The sequence below is a fragment of the Myxocyprinus asiaticus genome, chromosome 42 (genome assembly GCF_019703515.2).
Source record: "Myxocyprinus asiaticus isolate MX2 ecotype Aquarium Trade chromosome 42, UBuf_Myxa_2, whole genome shotgun sequence".
Lineage (NCBI taxonomy): Eukaryota > Metazoa > Chordata > Actinopteri > Cypriniformes > Catostomidae > Myxocyprinus > Myxocyprinus asiaticus.
Genome location: NC_059385.1, coordinates 24,567,816 through 24,588,495, shown reverse-complemented (window position 1 = coordinate 24,588,495; position 20,680 = coordinate 24,567,816). Strand labels below are relative to the sequence as shown.

At 37.0% G+C, this 20,680-nt stretch overlaps 3 protein-coding genes across 3 annotated transcripts in view; 2 read left to right on the top strand and 1 right to left on the bottom strand.

Moving 5' to 3' along the window:
* LOC127432784 (14-3-3 protein gamma-like) overlaps positions 1-20,680 on the bottom strand; it is a 678,408-nt gene that overhangs the window by 133,093 nt on the left and 524,635 nt on the right. The gene's annotated exons all lie outside the window — the stretch shown is intronic.
* On the top strand, positions 273-10,897 carry LOC127432778 (smoothelin-like). Its single transcript, XM_051684197.1, has 8 exons — positions 273-348; positions 1,971-2,101; positions 2,207-2,282; positions 4,639-4,773; positions 7,217-7,280; positions 7,368-7,491; positions 7,767-7,918; positions 9,316-10,897. Exons 2-8 carry the CDS (start codon positions 1,985-1,987, stop codon positions 9,464-9,466), a joined length of 819 nt encoding a protein of 272 aa, XP_051540157.1. The 5' UTR covers positions 273-348; positions 1,971-1,984; the 3' UTR covers positions 9,467-10,897.
* Positions 11,769-20,680, top strand: part of LOC127432740 (inositol polyphosphate 5-phosphatase K-like) — a 39,614-nt gene continuing 30,702 nt past the window's right edge. The window contains exon 1 of the mRNA XM_051684129.1: positions 11,769-11,893. The gene's annotated coding sequence lies outside the window, so the exon portion shown is untranslated. The remainder of the gene's footprint in view (positions 11,894-20,680) is intronic.

The window sequence follows — 20,680 nt, the reverse complement described above, 5'->3', positions numbered from 1 at the left end:
ATGACAGAAGTTTCACTTTTGGCTGAACTATCCCTTTAAGTGAAACTTAAGAGTTTAGATACAATTATGAGATGATGTTATCTTTAAGTAGGGACGTCAGAGCTGACAATTTGACAGATTTCACTTAATTCATGTCCCGTTCCACTCTTTCCACAATTATTTCATTTTTTTTCCCCTCCTGGTCCCTTCAAAAGACTGTGATGTGGGTCAGGGAGGGAGTGGTCTCATGATGGCTTTGAAAAAACACACTTTAAAACTCAAGCAGCATCAGAGTGGAGTTAAAACCTGTCCACTATCCCACAGTTCAGACACAGGACCAGTTCTTCACTGACATCCACAGTGAGATAGGTGAGCATCATCTTTCTGTTTCCTATTTTACTGCATTTTATTACGAGAACTTTCTTGTGTTGTTTTTGACAAAGGTCTCTCTAAACTTGTTGATTTTCCAAATTTCCATCTGTCAGTGTTCGCAATGATTCGTGATTACATAACAGCTAATATACCACAGTAAGACCAAAATGCAGCAGACATTATTAGTAGCTGTTAGTACTTTATTATGAGATCCACAAACATTACTCATTCTTCTAGCTTCTAACTAACATATATTCATTGTACCCAACACACAGTCACATACACTGGCCAGAAAAAAAAATATTTGGACACTTAAGCCACACTAAAAACTGTATGAATGTTATTGCATTAAATAGCAAAATATCAAACCAAGCTTTTTGAAACCATTTTTCAATTGGGGACCAACTGGTCCAAAAAAAATAAAAAAATAAATAAAAAATGTCAGTGGATGTATGAAGTCAGTTCCACTCAAGTTCACACAGGTTTCCTAGCAGAGTAACCACAGGTGTAGTTCGTAACATTAAATGTGGACATGTTCCACTACTGTCTGACAACCGGAAAGTGTCCAAATACTTTGTCTTATTTCTGAACAGTATATCTTTAGTTTTATAAATCAAAACCTCACAAATGTATTGACATTGACATTCATACATTTTAAGAGTGACTTAAGTATCCAAATACATCAGATCTCTGTGTTTGCATAGGAAACCCAGAAGGTTCCAGACACAGCCATAAATCCTAAAGCACTGCATGGTTAATATCAGTGCCAATCAACATGGACACTGTTTAAATTGTGTGCACACAGGCCACGTTTGGAATGGCATGCTACCAAACAACTCATACTATTTTGGCCAAACATAGATATGACAGATGCATTAAGAGTAATTTGCCATTTCAAACTTGGCCACAGTCTGGTGTGCGGTTTGAAGCACCTTGACATTTAATCTCAAACTACTAAAAGACACAAAAATATTTTTTCAATGAAACCCGATTGTCCAGATGGGGCTCATATGCAAAATTTGGCTTGCTGAATGCACAATCTGACCAGTGCTATGAAAACTCCTCTTATCTTAGGATTTCATGGCAACTAACTAGCTCTCTATTGTTTTACGTGGCCTTCAAGTGGAGTCGGAAATATCAGATTTACGAGTTCTGAGCACATGAATGACCAAATAAAGTCATATTTACCAGTGGGATGATGTTGGAATGGGCGTGCTGACATGAAAGATGATTAAAAACAATGATTTTGTAAAGTTATTTCAATTTCAGCACATCAACACCACATTATCCACTAAAACATGCACAGATGAAAGTGAAAACACTGGAGACCGAAAACATTAAAACAGGCTTTCATTATAAATCATGGAACACTTCCATGTTTAGGAAAAAGGTGGATAAGTGAACCTCAGGGATAAAAATAAAATGATAAAAAAGCATGATATGACCCCTTTCAAATATCTTTGGGAGTCAACTAAAAGCTCTGAGGTCTGTTTATCTAGATTCTCTTTCCCTAGTTTTTTTCTTTCCATAAACATACTCCCTCATTCCCACGCACACATGGAGATAAACACATCTAACCTGGCTCCTATCAGCACCTCCTGTTCCTCCTCCTGTCCCAGCTGTCACCAAAAAGATGGAGGGAGAGAGTAGAAAGAAAAAACCAGGTATCAAAGAGCAACCAGCCAGCACGGGTCCACTGACAACCCAACAACTGGCAGCTATAGAGGATGAAGAAATCCTCAATAATATGGTAAGTGGTTTCTAATGGCACTAATGCAGAAAGACATAGATGAAGCATGTCATGGTTTGTCTTGACCATATTTAGGAGGGTCTCTCTGTTTATTGCATGTAATAGCTAGATAAGGCTGTGGATTTCGAGGAGAGGAAAATGATTCGGGCTGCCATGATAGAACTGCTCAAGAGGAAGAGGGGTGAGGACTAGGCCATTTCCCTAATGTCACAACTCACAACACACACATACAGGCCAAACATGGAGTATTAGTCTTTCAAGAACTATGTGCTTCCCAACATGCTGGGTGTTTTTCAGAAGACTTCAGAAACCAAGAACACGTCCAGGTCATATTGCATCCCCAAAATCAAAAGAACAACAACAACAACAACAACAACAAAAGAAATTATATTTTGCATAAAGAAAATGGAGCCTATTAAGGACATTTAAGATTTTTGGTAACATTTTACAATAAAGATCTATTCATTTGCATTAGTAAATACATTAGGTATCATGAACTAACAGTCAACAATATTTTTTTATAGCATTTATTAATCTTGGTTAATGTTAATTCATAAAAATACTTTTGTTCATTGTTAGTTCATATTGCATTATCTAATGTTAACATATACATCTTTTCATGTAAACAATGTATTAGTATATGTAGAAATTAACATTAACCAAGATGATTAAATGCTGTACAAGTTTTGTTCATTGTTGCAGTGGTTCCTGTTAACTGATGAGGTTACCTAACATAAATACAACCTTATTGTAAAGTGTTACCCATTTGCTTTGCAGTGACATTATTTTCATGACAATTAAGCGCAAGTTCCTGTAAAATTCCCATAAGACAAATGTTTTACTTTAGATTTATTCTCAACGTTGATTCTGTTCACTGAAGTCCAGTAAAAGTTTACTGTATTAAAGTGCAAAATTACTGCAGTTTTCTTTTCTTTTTATTTTTTTTTATTTTAATCAAGCAGCTCTTAGCTACATTACCATAAAATTGGAATACTATTCTTAAGTCTCTCAATTCAATATGTCTTATAGCATTATGTGTCTATATTACATCTATTTAATTTTTTTTTTTTTTTTTTTACCAGAAAAATGCTCTATTGATTAAAGATCTAGATTTTAAAAGCCTTTGGTACTTGTCATTCTCATTACGGTAATGTGTCCAGATGTTTAGATTTTTGGAATTTGCATTATTTTCGATGGTGATTCTCATTAGACTCATTATTGTAATGTAATTTTTTTACTGTAAAACTGGCATAAGTTGAAGGCAATACAAAAAATACAACCATGATGTATAAATACTTTATTTTATATGAAATAGTATTATTTTGCATTACAGTAATGAGAATTTTGGGGGAAACGTGCTTAATGGCCAGGTTTGGGACGGTTACATTTGAAATGTATTCCACTACAGATGACAGAATACATGCTGTAAAATGTAATTTGTAACGTATTCCGTTAGATTACTCAAGGTCAGTAACGTATTCTAAATACTTTGGATTACTTCTTCAGCACTGGTAGATTTTTTTCACTTGTTTTGACTATAAAAACTCTGCCAGTACAGTAAGACAAAATACACATGTTAAAAATACATTCTCTGAAAAACCTAAATATCTTATGCAGTGTTGTTTCTAAAACAAGATATTTTTGATCTTGTTTTAAGGATTTTTAGATATTTTTACAGGAAAACAATACAAACATTATTACCAAAAATATGATTTTTGCCCTAATATCAAAGGTCTTACTAGAAACAAATAAAGTATGATCCAATGTGAATTTTCTTGATAAAAAAATATGATCGTGCCTGGTAACGTGCATGTAAAATGGCTAGAAATAGCATTTTAGCTTATAGTGTATAGCTGACAATTTACACAAGCTTTATTTCTATTTCTTCTGCTCCAAACTTACTTCAAACTTACTTCTCTGTCTGCTCGTATGAATGTAACACATCATAAGAAAGTGTTTCACCGCTGTTCAAATGCACTTTGGATCACATCATTTATATGTATAAATGTTTTCCAACTGAAAGGACTAAATATTAAATGAAAGAAATGACAACAAAATGCAAAGTAATCTCTTCAGTAATCAAAATACTTTATGAATGTAACTGTATTCTAAATACCAATGATTTAAACTGTAACTGTAGTGGAATACAGTTACTTATATTTTGTATTTTAAATACGTAATCCTGTTACATGTATTTCGTTACTCCCCAACCCTGTTAATGGCCATTGAAATAATGTCACATTGCAAAAAACCTTGATGGTCCTAAAATAGGCTTTATTTTCTTAATTTCTTTATTTAATTTTGGGGTGTGAAATATGTTTAGGACATGTTCTTGACCGGATTCACCCTTGTAGAGTCCTTACTGTTATATAAACAACCACAGGAAATAGAGATTAAAGTCATCAAACCAAACTGCTACCATGTGTTTGTTAACTTCCTAAGTCAGCATGGAAAGCATAACTGTTTTGGTGATGCTTATCACATTTTAAGTGAAAAACCACTATTCTCCTTGCTCTTTTCTACACGTTCTTTCTCAGAACGGAGAGATCAGGAGCGGGCAGCCCGGATGGAGCACTTGCTTCAGCAGGGCAGTGGAGGCAAGACAGCTGCTGGACTGAAAGGAGACCAGAAACCTGCTAATGGCCAGAGCGGTGCTCAGTACAACCCACACAGTGAGCAAACATCACTCCTGGAGAACTGAACACTATGTACTTTTTCGCAGGGCTCAACAATAAGGAATTTTTCTAGTGGTAGTACATTTTCAATGACTCCACCACAAGTTTGATCAATGGCTATTTTAACAACATATTTTTATGTGTCAGAAAGTTTTTATTTTTCACTTTTTCTGTGTTAAAATACGTATGCCATTCGTAGGTTAATTTTCTCGATAATGCTATAGTGTCTCTATGACGCTATAAAACTTACTGACCTGTCCAGCCCGACACAACATCATTGACTCAACTAATAGCGTTAGTTGGGGGCGGGACTATCTGTTAACTCAGAAGGGAGTGGCGTAATCAGAAAGCTGTTTGAAAACAATGGTTATATTTGCAATTTCGTTTGGAGGCACAGAAATTACACACTTCAGCTTTAAATATTCTCTTACTTTCTTCTTTTTTTTTCTTTTTTTTTACTTTATTGTAGGGACAATGATGCTCGAAAACGACATGACATACTGTTTGAAACATTATTGCTTTGTTTATTATTTTCAACCCGTTCTAACTGATGTGTCCAAATCCAAATTATCACTTTTGCAAAACATCCTCATCTGTTATCCAGCTAGATAACATTACTTGGTGACTTATTAAACTCACACAATTTGCATCAACATAGTTCAGTATAAGGTGCTCTCAGTGATTTTTTCATCGTAAACATTTTTTTTACTCCCAAATAAATAAACAGTACTTTTGAAACGGATGTATAAAATCATGAGCACTCATATGAGATGAGGACTCTATTCATATCAGTAATCTTATAAAAGCTGTTTTATTCTACATGGAGAGGGTCCCCTCATGGGGTTGGCCATGTTAGGATCACATGACCATCTAAATACTTCTCTCTTTAATCTCAGTAACACTCTGTTATTGGACACTTTCACTAATGGATTAAATTAATTAAGACCAGCCACAGCCCATGCATTTTAAGTCTAGGCCTTCAGTGTAATTCATGCCATTAAGAAAACACAGTTTCACAAAGAATAAGACACCGTATGCCCATCATACATCATGTGGCAGTAAACTAATAATACCAATTGACATTTTAAAAACACGTCCACGCAGGACAGCCAGAACCAAGGAGGTCTAATACCAAGAAAAAGCTCTCTAATAATATTTGTGATTTAAAATTTTGTTTCATCAGGGTACACGGTTACTTTCCAAAGCTTGATCCAACACTGAATGCTCAAGCAGCCTAATTTACACTTAGAAAACTCCTGATGTTGCTATAACAATACAAAAAGCACTTACCAATTTACTTGAAGTGAAAAATCAGTCCTCCTTTCCTGTTTAATTAATCAATCGCACGATCATGCAGAACATCACAGGTTTTTAAATCCATAAGGATCTCTTTCTCAGTGATGATGAGGCAGTGACAGCCAACTCGTCAGCAAGATCTCGCGCTCTTCGCTTTCAAATTAAGTACATCACGTGATTAAAGCATGATTGCTTCACTCAAGGCCAGCTAGAAGGCCTGGACTGGGACATATCCTAAAGATCACACCCACCAAGAACAAATAAATCAATCTGATTGGCTGATGAATCTGACGATCTGACTTTAGATGCCCATTCATTTACACTGTTGAGGGATTCTGCAGAAATTCTGAAGGTCTGACAGGGTTGAGCTCAGACTCACACGCTGCTTCGACTAAGGAGCATGGCTTCGGGCATGTGATTTGTGAAACAGTTGTCACACGTTGCTTGTAAGCATCGAGGAATAAATTCTGATTGGATAAACTTTTAGTCTTTTGCTATTCGTTTGTAGATTAATTAAGAGTGGAACGCAATTGAAAATACATATGCAAAAAGGTCAATGAGAATGAAAGGATGAAAAGTATTTATTTATTTGGCATGTTAGGCCAGCAAAGAAGGCTTTGCTGGCCCTGAGAAATCGCCACTGATCAAGACTAACTGTGAATAGTGAATTTCTACATTGGTAACTAAAAACTATTGTGTTTGAATAATGCTGCATCCATGCCACTAGGTGTCAGTGTAAATCCAAGATGATATTTAAAAAAAAAAATTAATGAGTGCACCAGTTTTGCAAGCATGTCAGTGATGGATAGCCTCAACCCTTTCACTTTCGTTGCATTGAGAAAAAGAGTAGTGCCTACATTGTTCAAAACTTCTCTTGGTTTCCACAAAAAAACGGAAGTCATACATGTTTGGAAAGACATGAGGGTCAGTATATGATGACAGAACTGTCACTTTTGGGTGAATTCACCCTTTAAGTACATGTGCATGTACATGTACATCAATGTAGTAACAATTCAGCACTCACCCGATAGGGTAACTTACAGTTCTGTCGTATAAATTCCAGTAGCTCGAACCTCTCTCATACTGTCCCCCATCAACTGGGCCATGTTTTGATAAACTCTTCTTTTACTCGATTTCTGTGCAGGAACAGCACAGGCAAAGACATTTTCACCACCAACCTCTAGTTCCTTTCCAAAAACTGTGGGCAGGTGAGTCATTCTGCGTAGACTGACAGGATGATAGCGGTCTGAAAGCAACTGGACTCAATCTCGTTCCACTGATCTTTCCTTCTACAGCCCGGCTCAAGCCCACAAGTCCAGGGTTAAAGTGCAGCATGGCTCGGCAGCCGGTGGCCCGAACACCAAAGATGTCAAACAGATGCTACTGGACTGGTGCCGGGCCAAGACTGAACCATATGAGGTGGGCCTGAAAAGATTAATTGCACTAGGCAAATAGCACTGAGCTTTTTTATTAAGGCAGAATCTATAATAAGCCTAATTTACATAGAAAGAAAGAGTTTGTTGAAAAGAATGACAATGAAATAATGTAAATTCTCACAGTGCTTCACTATATTAGCACCTGGTTAAGATGGATTGCAAGTGGTTACTGAATAAGAAAAAAAGTGGTCAAACTTTTCAAATCAAAATCTACCATTCCTCACTTTCACTAGTTTAGACACTTGTTTCTGTGTACAGGGTGTGGACATCCAGAATTTCTCCTCTAGCTGGGCAGATGGTCTGGCGTTCTGTGCCCTGGTACACAGGTTCTTCCCCGAGGGCTTTGAATACAGCACCCTCGACCCTTATGATCGCAGGTCTAACTTTGAGAAGGCATTCAAGGCTGCAGAGTAAAAAATTAGGCCACTTATTGCATCTGCCTATGGTTGAATCTCATGAAGAAATGTCTGGGTCATATTTTCCCCCAAACTCAAAACACAATAATGCAAATGAAGCCTAATTTAAGGAGCACTGATGAAATCTAAATTTTAGTCCATGTCTACTAGCTTTAACGCTAACTATCTGCTAGTGTACTCCTGAAAGTTGATCAAAATTATTTTAGCAGATTTACTCAAGTACTACGTCAGCGTTTAGTGCCACGTTAAAATAAAAATCTACGATTTCGAGAATTAAGTAATAGTATAATGAGAATAAAGTCATACAGTTTCGAGGATAATATCATAGCATTATGAGATTAAAGATGCAATATTGTAAGAATAAAGTCAAAATTATTAGAAGAAAGTCATATCTTTACAAGATTAAAGTAATACAATTTTCAGAATAAAGTCAAGATTACGAGAATAAAGTTGTAGCATAATGAGACTAAAGTTGTATATTGCGTGAAAATATGTAAAATAAATAAGTAAAATATTATAAATAAGTAAGATATTTTGAGAGAAAATTAAACAGCGCATTATTATCACAATGACAGAATGGATGCCAAGCCAGCAGCTTCATTAATGCAGGAGAAGTGATGGGGAGGATTTAGTTAAAACATACTTAAGAACAGGATTTAGCAATAAAGAAATCCTTTGTCATCTTTTGGCACATCTGCACAGAGTTATTATTTGTATACGGACAATGCAGTGGTTATGTAGGAAACTGAATTAATTCCGGAGAAAGAACCAGAAAGACATTCGCACAGTCCCACTCGTGTGGGTGATGCTTGGTCTGCTGAGAGGATGTTACCACATATAATGTCTTGAAATGATCCTATATAATTCACAGCAGTTCCCGTTATTTTTTTGCTTCAATTGGGTAAGCATCTCGCGCCCCCTTAAGAGGTGCCCACAGGTTGAAAACTCCTATACTAATGCATACCTCATTCATGAACAGAGAGCTTGCAAAATCTTGCAAAATATTACGACTTGAATTTCATAATGCTATGACTTTATTCTCGTAATTTTGACTTTATTCTCAAAACATTATGACTTCATTATCGAAATTGTAGATTTTTTTATTTTTGACGTGGCACTAAAACGCCGTCATATAAAATTGATAAAATACATTCTGTTTCAGAGAAGAAAAAAAAAACTAAACTAAAATATTGATGACTTATTTTACACTCAGGGCATAAACACGAGAAATTGTGTATAAAAATTATTTCTTTTTTGTATCCTGTAATTTAGGGATGTGAAATATGACCAGGACATTTCTTGACAGTTTTCATGACATTCACCCTTATACAATGAATTTGATCTTTAAAAAAAAAATCACAGTGAACATTAATGACGCTGTATGTTTGTAGGAGGCTAGCTGACTGCTCTCCACTGCTGGACGTTGATGACTTAATGCGAATGCGAGAGCCTGATTGGAAGTGTGTGTACACGTATATCCAGGAGTTCTACCGCTGTCTTGTAGAAAAAGGCCTTGTCAAGACTAAAACAAAGACGTCATAAGAACGTACATTTGTGCATATTTTCACTGACCAAAATACTATGATAGGCATGTACCATAGCACACGTGATCTGACCAACATGACCACACGGGAAACTACCATGTTATTTTTGCATTTTTTTTCCCATTTAAATTTGAACCCAATGTGTCTAATTCCCAACAAGAATTCCATACAGTGAATGTTTATGCCCTGAAAATCACTCACACTGTGCCTTTGATGTCACATCCCTTTGATCTCCGGCTAACGAGAACATTTGCAAAGAAGTAAGTGAAAGAACTGATTTGGTCTCAAAACATCCATTCAAAGGTTTCATGCATATAATATTTGCTCATGTCTTGCACTTGCGCAAAAGGTGCACATGCGCACAACTGTAGTTACAACTTCATCCACTGGGGGGCAAGTCGAAAAACATACACCAATTTTAGCAGACAAAAAATTCTATCTCCTGATGCCGATTTTCTTGTGAGATCAGTCTGACCCAACCTGAAACCAATTTGACCTAAGATCAGATAAACTTTTTTTTCGCACTTATTTTATATGTTTAAACCCCTCTCATGTTTAATGTACGTGCACATGCAATGGATGAGGATTATAACCTGTGTTTGGCACTAGGGTATATCTGGGGCTCTGAAACAGTGAATTCCACTGAGATTACACATGCATTAATCTCTCTCTATGCTCTGAGATTGTGTGAAAGTATGTGTGTGTTTATGTGGATGTGGCTTTTTATGGTACTGCTATTCCCTGTTTTGAATGCACTCCAACACAAAGACATCAGGCTTATAAGGGCATAAGATCTAATGTGGAATTAGGCTTAACCCAGATTTATCTGTTGTTTAAAAAATATAGACAGGGGCACTTTAACCATTATATAAAAGATTTCAGAAAAGAAAGCAAAGTCTTAAACCCTCTAAAATGTCTAATTTGTCCTTACTGGAATAGGAATGTCACCTAGCGTTCAAGCATTCAGGTGCATTGATGATATTTGCTGATGGGTGAAATAGGACAGTTTATGGTTTCCTATTTCCCTCATCTAGTTCAGGATCACAAGTCTATCTTGCTAAGCATCTGCAAGGCTGAATAAATTGTATTGTACCCTATAAATGCACTAAGAGAGCTAAGGCCCAGTATAACCTCACTCAGGGATAGGCAGGTTCACGAAGCCTGTGTGAAGCCTGTAAGTCTTGTTTCAAAAGGTCAATGCTAATTTTCAATGCTTTTAAAACATCCTTGACCTGCTGCATAGCTAACCTGTTAAGTGCACTCTAGATATGTATTTCGAATATAGATATTGATACTCCCATTCAAGCTAATAAAATTGCTGCATTATATATACAGTATTATTGTCTCAGTTGCTTTGTAAAGTTATGGAATCACAGTTGCTGTCAATTTTTATCACTGTTCTGGTTCAATTAAATTATTTTCCTCACTGTTTGCATAGTGTTATTGAATGTGATATGTGCTCTCTCTTTCTCTCTCTCTCTCTTTCTCTCATCATTTACTCACCCTCATGCCATCACAGATGTGTAGGACTTTCTTTTGCAGAACACAAATGAAGATTTTTAGAAGAATATTTCAGCTCTGTAGGTCCATTCAATGCAAGTGAATGGTGACCAAAACTTTGAATCACAAAAAGCAAATAAAGGTAGCATAAAAGTAATCCATCAGACTCCAGTGGTTAAATCCATGTCTTCAGAAGTGATATGATAGGTGTGGGTGAGAAACAGATCAATATATGTCATTTTTTACTATAAATCTTAGACTTAAATATTAATCTGTTTCTCACCCACACCTATCAAATCACTTCTGAAGACATGGATTTAACCACTGGAGTCGTATGGATTGAAATATTACTTTGTTTGTGTTCTGCAGAAGAATGAAAATCACACACGTCTGGGATGGCATGAGGGTGAGCAGGCTAAATGATGAGAGAATTTAATTTTTGAGTGAACTATCCCTTTAATGGTGGGTGGCAATAAAACTATCATGACATCAATAACATAATAACTACAGGTTTTGTTACATGGGATGAATGATTAGCAACATATAAATATTATATTTCACATAGTATAGCGTATTCTAATTATACATTATTATGAGGATAGTTCTGGTTGTTAGGGATGTGTCCTGTCCTCACTTGGTAATAGTGCCCTCACTAGTGACTGTACCGCGAGCAAGCTTGACATTTCAATTCCGCGCACGGCGTTGCGGCTCATTTCATGTCGGCATACGTCATTTATTGTCAAATTACGTCATTAACTGTACGGTGTCAGCTAGCTAGATGTTTCACTTACAGGTTTCGCCACATTTCCGCCGTACCCGCTCTCCATCACTATCACAGTGGAAGTGTATTAGGTATGTGTGCGTGATGTGAGCGTATCTACAGGACACACACACACACTTGCACCGGTGCAGAGACACAGAACAGGTAAGAATTCTTTCTGTACAATGAATAGACTTCTTAACTTTGCTTTTAAAACGAAAATGGGTCACTGAAGCGGTCGAATGTATTCAGTGAAGCTTGTGTTATACCGTATGCATACGAGCGACTTCGAGACACTGCAGTGTATAAACAAGTGTCGTCGGAAAAAACAACTTTGAAAAGGTCCAACCAGCCTTTATACTGGGACATCGCCTGCATATTCATGTAGACTCAAACTGATTGTTTTCCACTGAAAATAATAACATCAGATGTCCTCGTCACCTTGTCATGATTAAACGATGAATTGTTTCACACGCGGCTGCGCGCGCTGACTCTAAATTGACACGCGAGGAAATGTGACCTTGCTCGTTATAACGGTTCATTAAACGAGTGCCTGGAGGAAATGAAGGTTATTATACTGTCGAGAATAATATGTGATGTAGTTGATGTCCACTTGGCTCTGCGAGTTACAAATCTGACCCTCCTTGCGACAAATGAAGACAGAAGATAATCTTTACAGCGTCATGCTGGTCAGTGGAGATGTTCAATCAGCAATTTACCTCTACATTTTAGCCTTTTTTTTTTTTTTTTTTTTTTTAACATGAAGGATGATGAGAAGTTTCACATTAAGTCAGTTTGTGCACATCATCATGAGGGGCATTCGCTAATAATCCGCTGCTGTCTTTTCGAATATTATGATTATGGTAAAAATTGATATTGGCATTATGTGTGTGTATATACTGTTTGTTAAAGGAATAGTTCACCCAAAAATGAAAATTCTCTCATCATTTACTCACCGTCATGCCATCCCAGATGTGTATGACGTTCTTTCTTCTGCAGAACACAAATTAAGATTTTTAGAAGAACAGAATTTAGAAGAGTAGGTCCTGACAATGCAAGTGAATGGTGACCAAATCTTTGAAGCTCCAATAAGCGCATAAATGCAGCATAAAAGGAATCCATACCACTCCAGTAGTTTAATTCATGTTTTCAGGAGCGATATGATACCTGTAAGTGTGGGCAGGGACCAGGGCTGGACTGGGACAAAAACATTTTTTTGACTTTTTCCATTAAAGCTCATTAGAACTGAACATATTTACGGAGAAAAATATAGCTTCATCCTTAATTCACAGGGGTTCAGGCTTTAAAGCTCTTGTTAAATTCTTGATAATTTACCACAGTTCTTGCATAGTATCCTATCCATGGTATTAGTAAGAGCATGCTGATCACAGGTAAAACCATGCTCCCTATTACCAGATGTAATTATGGTTTCTAAAACACAAACTATGAAAAACAATATCTATGTAGAGACTATAAAAAAACCCTGCCATAAAAACAACAGATTCCCCTAATATACAATATTTAATATATTTATAATTAAAGTGACATATATTTTAAATGTATACAATATTTCTGCCAAAACATCATAGTTTCTACAGTTAGTGTTACTAACTGCAATGCAATAAGAATGGTGATGTGTGGATTGAAAATAATGTAATAACCACTGTGAATGACACAATGTTTTCTTGTTTATCTAGTTACTGCTGTTTAGAATATCCGGGCTGTTTAATTTGGTTTCAAAGAGCTTTTCACAGAGCCTTTAAGGTTTTCATATCTATTTGGTGTTTTCCACACACAGCAGTAAATGGCAGCGCTTAATAAATAAGAGTGGGGCGACTGACTGGTCCAATGCTTGACCGGCCCACCGGGAAAAGTCCCGGTGTGCCAGATGGCCAGTCCATCACTGGCAGGGACACAGGATGTGGAGGTGCTGGGGGATTTTACACTTTAGTAAAGGAAAAAAATAACTGCTTAACTCAAAATACAAGATTATTTAATTAGACCATGTTTCAATAAATAAGCTTGTATTTTGAGTTGTGATTCCTTCATATATTTATGCAATAACTTGCACCTATAAATTTAAGGTTTGCGTTTACTCAATTGTCTTTTCAAAGGAACACTTTCAGCAAGGCATTTAAATGTAACTTGTAAGCAGGCTATAAACCTATGCTTTCATTAAATAGTTTTCATTTTACGTCTTATGATTTCTTTCTCAAAACGGGATTAACCCATCATATCTTTCCTCTTGACTGATGCTCACACATTTCACACTGGCACATGAACTGTAGCTAACTCTAACTCAAAGAGTCAGAAGTTTGATTATGGCACAAAAGCGAATTTCATATATTTATATTTTCAATATTTAAGTCCTTTTTCATCTGGTGTAGACAGGGTATAAGAGTTCTTCTTTTGTTTTTGCATTATTCGCCATATCGCCACCTACTGGGACAGGAAGAGAATTTATAGGAAGAAAGGATGTTCAATTGGGTTCAAGTCCGGCCTCTGGCTGGGGCACTCAAGGACATTCACAGAGTTGTCCCTAAGCCACACTTGCGTTGTCTTGGCTGTGTGCTTAGGGTCATTGTCCTGTTGGAAGGTGAACCTTCAGCCCAGTTGAGGTCCTGAGTGCTCTGAACCAGGTTTTTTATTAAGGATATCTCTGCATTTTGCTGCATTCAGCTTTCCTTCAACCCTGACCAGTCCCCCAGTCCCTGCCGCTGAAAAACACCCCCACAGCATGATGCTGCCACCACCATTCTTCACTGTTTGGATGGTGTTGTGCAGGTGATGAGCGGTGCCTGGTTTCCTCCAGACATGACGCTTGGAATTGAGGCCAAACAGTTCAATCTTTGTTTCATCAGACCAGAGAATCTTGTTTCTCACAGTCTGAGAGTCCTTTAGGTGCTTTCATGTGTCTTGCACTGAGGAGAGGCTTCCATCTGGCCACTCTGCCATAAAGCCCAAATTGGTGGAGTGTTGCAGTGATGGTTGTCTTTCTGCAAGTTTCTCCCATCTCCACACATGATCTCTGGAGCTCAACCAGAGTGACCATTGGGACTCTTGGACACCTCTCTTACCAAAGTCCTTCTCCCCCAATTGCTCAGTTTGGCCGGGCGGCCAGCACTAGGAAGAGTCCTGGTTGTTCCAAACTTCTTCCATTTAAGAATTATGGAGGCCACTGTGCTCTTGGGAGCCTTCAATGCAGCCAGAATTTTTTGTAGCCTTCCAAAGATCTGTGCCTCGACACAATCCTGTCTCTGAGCTCTGCAGGCAGTTCCTTTGACTTCATGTCTTGGTTTTTGCTCTGATATGCATTTTCAGCTGTGAGGTCTTATATAGACAGGTATGTGCCTTTCCAAATCATGCCCGATCAATTGAATTTGCCACAGGTGTACTCCAATAAAAGTGTAGAAACATCTCAAAGAGATGATCCATAGAAATGGGATGCACCTGAGGTAAATTTCAAGTGTCATAGCAAAGGGTCTGAATACTTATTTCAATGTAATATTTCAGTTTTTTTTTTTTTTTTCAGCTTTTTAAAACATTTGCAAGGTTATCAAAAATCTGGTTTTTGCTTTGTCATTATGGGGTATGGAGTGTAGATTGATGTGAAAAAAATAATTTAAAGCATTTTAGCATAAGGCTGCAACATAACAAAATGTGAAAAAAATTTAAGGGGTCTGAATACTTTATGAATGCACTGTGTATATATATATATATATATATACACACACACACACTGGTGGCCAGAAGTTTGGAATAATGTACAGATTTTGCTCTTATGGAAAGAAATTGTTACTTTTATTCACCAACGTGGCATTCAACTGATCACAATGTATAGTCAGGACATTAATAATGTGAAAAATTACTATTAAAATTTGAAAAAAATGTTCAGAACTTCTTAAACTACTTCGAAGAGTTCTCATCCAAAAATCCTTCACGTGCAGCAATAACAGCTTTGCAGATCCTTGGCATTCTAGCTGTCAGTTTGTCCAGATACTCAGGTGACATTTCACCCCACACTTCCTGTAGCACTTGCCATAGATGTGGCTGTCTTGTCTGGCACTTCTCACGCACCTTACAGTCTAGCTGATCCCAAAAAAGCTCAATGGGGTTAAGATCTATAACACTCTTTTCCAATTATCTGTTGTCCAATGTCTATGTTTATTTGCCCACTCTAAACTTTCTTTTTGTTTTTCTGTTTCAAAAGTGGCTTTTTCTGTACAATTCTTCCCATAAGGCCTGCACCCCTGAGCCTTCTCTTTACTGTTGAACATGAAACTGGTGTTGAGCGGGTAGAATTCAATGAAGCTGTCAGCTGAAGACATGTGAGGTGTCTATTTCTCAAACTAGAGACTCTGATGTACTTATCCTCTTGTTTAGTTGTAAATCTGGCCTTCCACATCTCTTTCTGTCCTTGTTAGAGCCAGTTGTCCTTTGTCTTTGAAGACTGTAGTGTACACCTTTGTATGAAATCTTCAGTTTTTTGGCAGTTTCAAGCATTGTATAGCCTTCATTCCTCAAAACAATGACTGACTGACGAGTTTCTAGAGAAAGCTGTTTCTTTTTTGCCATTTTTGACCTAATATTGACCTTAAGACATGCCAGTCTATTGCATACTGTGGCAACTCAGAAACAAACACAAAGACAATGATAAGCTTCATTTAACGAACCAAATAGCTTTCAACTGTGTTTGATATAATGGGAAGTGGTTTTCTACTACAAAATTAGCAATTTAGCATGATTACTCAAGGATAAGGTGTTGGAGTGATGGCTGCTGGAAATGGGGCCTGTCTTGATTTGATCAAAAATGACATTTTTCAAATAGTGATGGTGCTGTTTTTTTTACATCAGTAATGTCCTGACTATATTTTGTGATCAGTTGAATGCCACTTTGGTGAATTAAAGTACCAATTTCCTTCTGAAACAGCAAAATCTGTACATTATTCCAAACTTTTGGCCGCCAGTGTATATACAGTGCTGTGGAAAAAAGTTATCCAACATCTATATCACCCATGTGAAAAACTAACTGCCCCCTTAAACTTAACTGGTTGTGCCACCTTTAGCAGCAACAACTGCAACAAAACGCTTCCGATAACTGGAGATAAGTCTTTCACAACGCTGTGGTGGAATTTTTGCCCACTGTTCTTTGCAGAACTGCTTTAGTTCAGCCACATTGGAGGGTCTTCGAGCAAGAACTGCTCATTTAAGGTTCTGCCACAGCATCTCAATCGGGTTCAAGTCAGGACTTTGACTAGGCCACTCCAAATCTTAAATTTTACTTCTTTTTTCTTTTTTCTTTTTTGATTTTCTCCACTTTTCTTCCCAATTTGTATTGCCCAATTCCCAATGCGCTCTAAGTCCTCGTGGTGGCGTAGTGACTCTACTCAATCCGGGTGGCAGAGGACGAATCTCAGTTGCCTCCAAGTCTGAGACCATCAATCCGTGCATCTTATCACGTGGCTTGTTGAGCGCGTTACCGCGGAGACGTGGCACGTGTGGAGGCCCACGCTATTCTCCGTGGCATCCACGCACAACTCACCACACGCCCCACCGAGAGCGAGAACCACACATTATAGCGACCATGAGGAGGTTACCCCATATGACTCTACCCTCCCTAGCAACCGGGCCAATTTGGTTGCTTAAGAGACTGGCTGGAGTCACTCAGCACGCCCTGGATTCGAACTCACAACTCCAGGGGTGGTAGTCAGCGTCAATACTCGCTGAGCTACCCAGGCCCCTAATTTTGCTTCTTTTAATCCATTAAGAGGTGGACTTACTCCTATACTTTGGATCATTGTCTTGCTGCATAATCCAGTTGCGCTTGAGCTTCAACTCACGGACTGATGACCGGAAGTTATCCTTTAGGAATTTCTGGTAGAGAGCAGAATTCATGTTTCCCTCAATTATTGCAAGTCACCCTGGCGCTGAAGCAGCAAAGCATCCCCACACCATCACACTACCACCACCATGCTTGACCGTAGGTATGATGTTCTTTTTGTTGAATTCTTTGTTTGATTTATGCCAGATGAAACGGGACCCCTGTCTTCCAAACAGTTCCACTTTTGACTCATCAGACCACAGAACATTCTCCCAATAGGTTTGTGGATCATCAAGGTGTGTTTTGGCAAAATTTAGATGAGCCTTAATGTTCTTCTGGGTTAGCAGTGGTTTTCGCCTCGCCACTCTTCCATGGATGACATTTTTGGCCAGTGTCTTTCTGATAGTGGAGTCATGAACAGTGACCTTTATTGATGAGAGAGAGGCCTGCAGTTCCTTTGATGTTGTCCTTGTCTTTTTTGTGACTTCCTGGATGAGTCGTTGCTGTGCTCTTGGAGGACTTTTGGAAGGTCGGCCACTTCTGGGAAGGTTCACTACTGTGCCAAGTGGTCTCCATTTGGAGATAATGGCTCTCACTGTGGTTATTTGAAGTCCCAGAGCCTTTGAAATAGCTATGCAACCCTTCCCAGACTGATGTATTTCAATCACCTTTTTCCTCATCATTTCTGGAATTTCTTTGACCTTGGCATAGTGTGCTACTGGGTGAGAACTTTTAGCCAACTTCATGATGCTGAAAAAGTTCTATTTAGGTGTTGATTTGATTGAACAGGTTTTGCAGTAATCAGGCCTGGGCGTGTCTAGTCCAGCTGAATCCCATTATGAATGCAGTTTCATAGATTTGGGGATTTAGTAGCTAAGGGGGCAAATACTTTTTCACAGGCCCAGTTGGTATTGAATAATTTTTTTGCTTCAAAAATAACATTATGATTTAAAAACTGTATTTTGTTTACTCAGATTGCCTTTGTTTTATGTTAGATTTTGTTAGAATTTTTGAAACAATTTAGTATGAGATAAACACAAAAACAGAAGATATATATATATATATATATATATATATATATATATATATATATATATATATATATATATATATTTTCTGTATATACACCTTTTAGTCTTTTTATTTTAGTTCTTTTCAACATATATTGACACTTTTGTGACAAAATACCCCAATTGCAAACCATGGTGTCACACTATACAGTATAGGGTAAGTTGTCACATTGGGAACCTGCTATTAAATTTTGTATGTTTAAAGGTAACAAAAATATGTGAAAAGAAATAATGCAAATCATTGTTTTGGCCAACAGAAGTCATAATTTATGAATTATATAAAATTATAACGTTTCACAATTAATAAACTCTACCTTCAATAGTCTATAAGTAGAAAATATGATGATACATGAGGTACAGCCCTTGTGACTTCCCTGTGTGACAACTAACTTCAGTCTCCCCTTATAATATGTTTTGGTCTCTTCATGTTTAGAGGAACACTTGCTGGTTGACAAATATGATGTTATGTTGTTCTTTCCAATTAACCTTTTGGGCATATTGACTCCATTGAGCCATAGTTATAATTTTACATCATTATACATTTTTAATGATGACCTGCTTTCATTATGCCATCCTATTATTGTGCATTAAATACTGTGTGCTTTTAACTGTCACTGCATAGGTGGGCCCTTTTGCCTCCATGCATTGAACTGAGCGGGGGAAAATGTGTCTAAATACTAAATATTGTAATTATCTGTTTAATTTTAACAGTAGCATGTTTTGGTAACACTTTAAAATTTGGCAACACTAACTTTAATTAACTTTAAAACCAAGGCCGTAATCATGTCTTGAACATTGGGGGGACCAAACCATTTTAGGGGGTGGGGGTTGCGGGTGAACTCAGTCCTTTAAAATAGTAAATGTGGTAAATGCCATAATTTTCTGAATAAAGGCTTTAAATGCATTAAAGTTTTTTAAAAGTGACCAAAATTGTATAATTTTTGGTTTGAAAAGATATGTTTTTTAAGTTCACACAGTACAAGACATACATTGTGTCTGCATTGCTAGCAATTTGCCTATTTTAGTCATCTTTTTTTCTTTTTTGTGCTGTATCAAATAAAAGACAAATATAATTAGAATTTCTTTTAATCACTGATGTATCTGTAAAATGACATGACATCAGCTGGCTTGCAAAATGAAAATACACAAAATTATTTACTGTCCTCAAGTTGACCCTCGTTGTTTTTCCCCCAGTAGAATCTTAACACAATATTTTCTTCAAGAATCCTAATGATGCTTTTTTACATACAAAAACAGTTCATACGGATCACTACTGTCAAGGTACAAAGAGGGAAAAAATCATTAAAATATCATAAAAGTAGTCCATACAACACTAAGCTTTTCTTTGGCCTCAGAAAGCTTGGAATATAATGCACGAGTCATATGGACTACTGTGATGATATCTTTATACTGAACCTTTAATAACAATTAATAGAATTTGTCTTTTATGAAGCTTGACAGCTCCTGCTCACTAGAAACTGTTATTCTATGGAAATATCTATTTTTATGTTCCAAGATAAAGTAACAGCATATGGGTTTTGAACAACATAAGGGTGAGTAAATGAGTGAGTAAAAGTACATTTTCCATTTTTAGGTGAACTGCTTTAACTGGTGGCTCATCCTCAAAATGAAATCTAGTCTCTTTTAAAAGAAGACTCTTAGGAGATGCTTTACAAAATTCAAAATTAATTAAAGACATAAAGAAATTATTTAGAAAATCTTAATGTTTTTTTAGGGCACTGTCCTTGCCACAACCTAAAAAATCAATGGAAGCCTCAACTCATGTTGAAAACGCTCTACTTTGTGTTTTATGGATCATTTTCTTAGACAATGTGAATTTTCTAAAAAGGCCCTTCAAAAACTTACCAGATAACCACATTCATGCAATTCCTTTACAATATACACACATTCGCTCTTTATCTTATGCCTGATATGCTGAAAACGGCTCCATTAATATTTCATTCAAATCACGTTCTGTATGTGTTATATTTTCAATTCAAAACAGCGAATTTCTCAAAATGGAGAATAGTTTGCAACCTTGGAAATTACTTACGGTTGGTA

What these genes read in the sequence shown, in the direction of transcription:
- LOC127432778 (XM_051684197.1), top strand. Translation starts at nt 1,985, where the DNA reads ATGGAGGGAGAGAGTAGAAAGAAAAAACCAGGTATCAAAGAGCAACCA. An exon ending in TGCTCAGTACAACCCACACA is followed by an intron (nt 4,774 to 7,216) that starts GTGAGCAAACAT and finishes ATTTCTGTGCAG; the next exon opens with GAACAGCACAGGCAAAGACA. An exon ending in TTTCCAAAAACTGTGGGCAG is followed by an intron (nt 7,281 to 7,367) that starts GTGAGTCATTCT and finishes TTCCTTCTACAG; the next exon opens with CCCGGCTCAAGCCCACAAGT.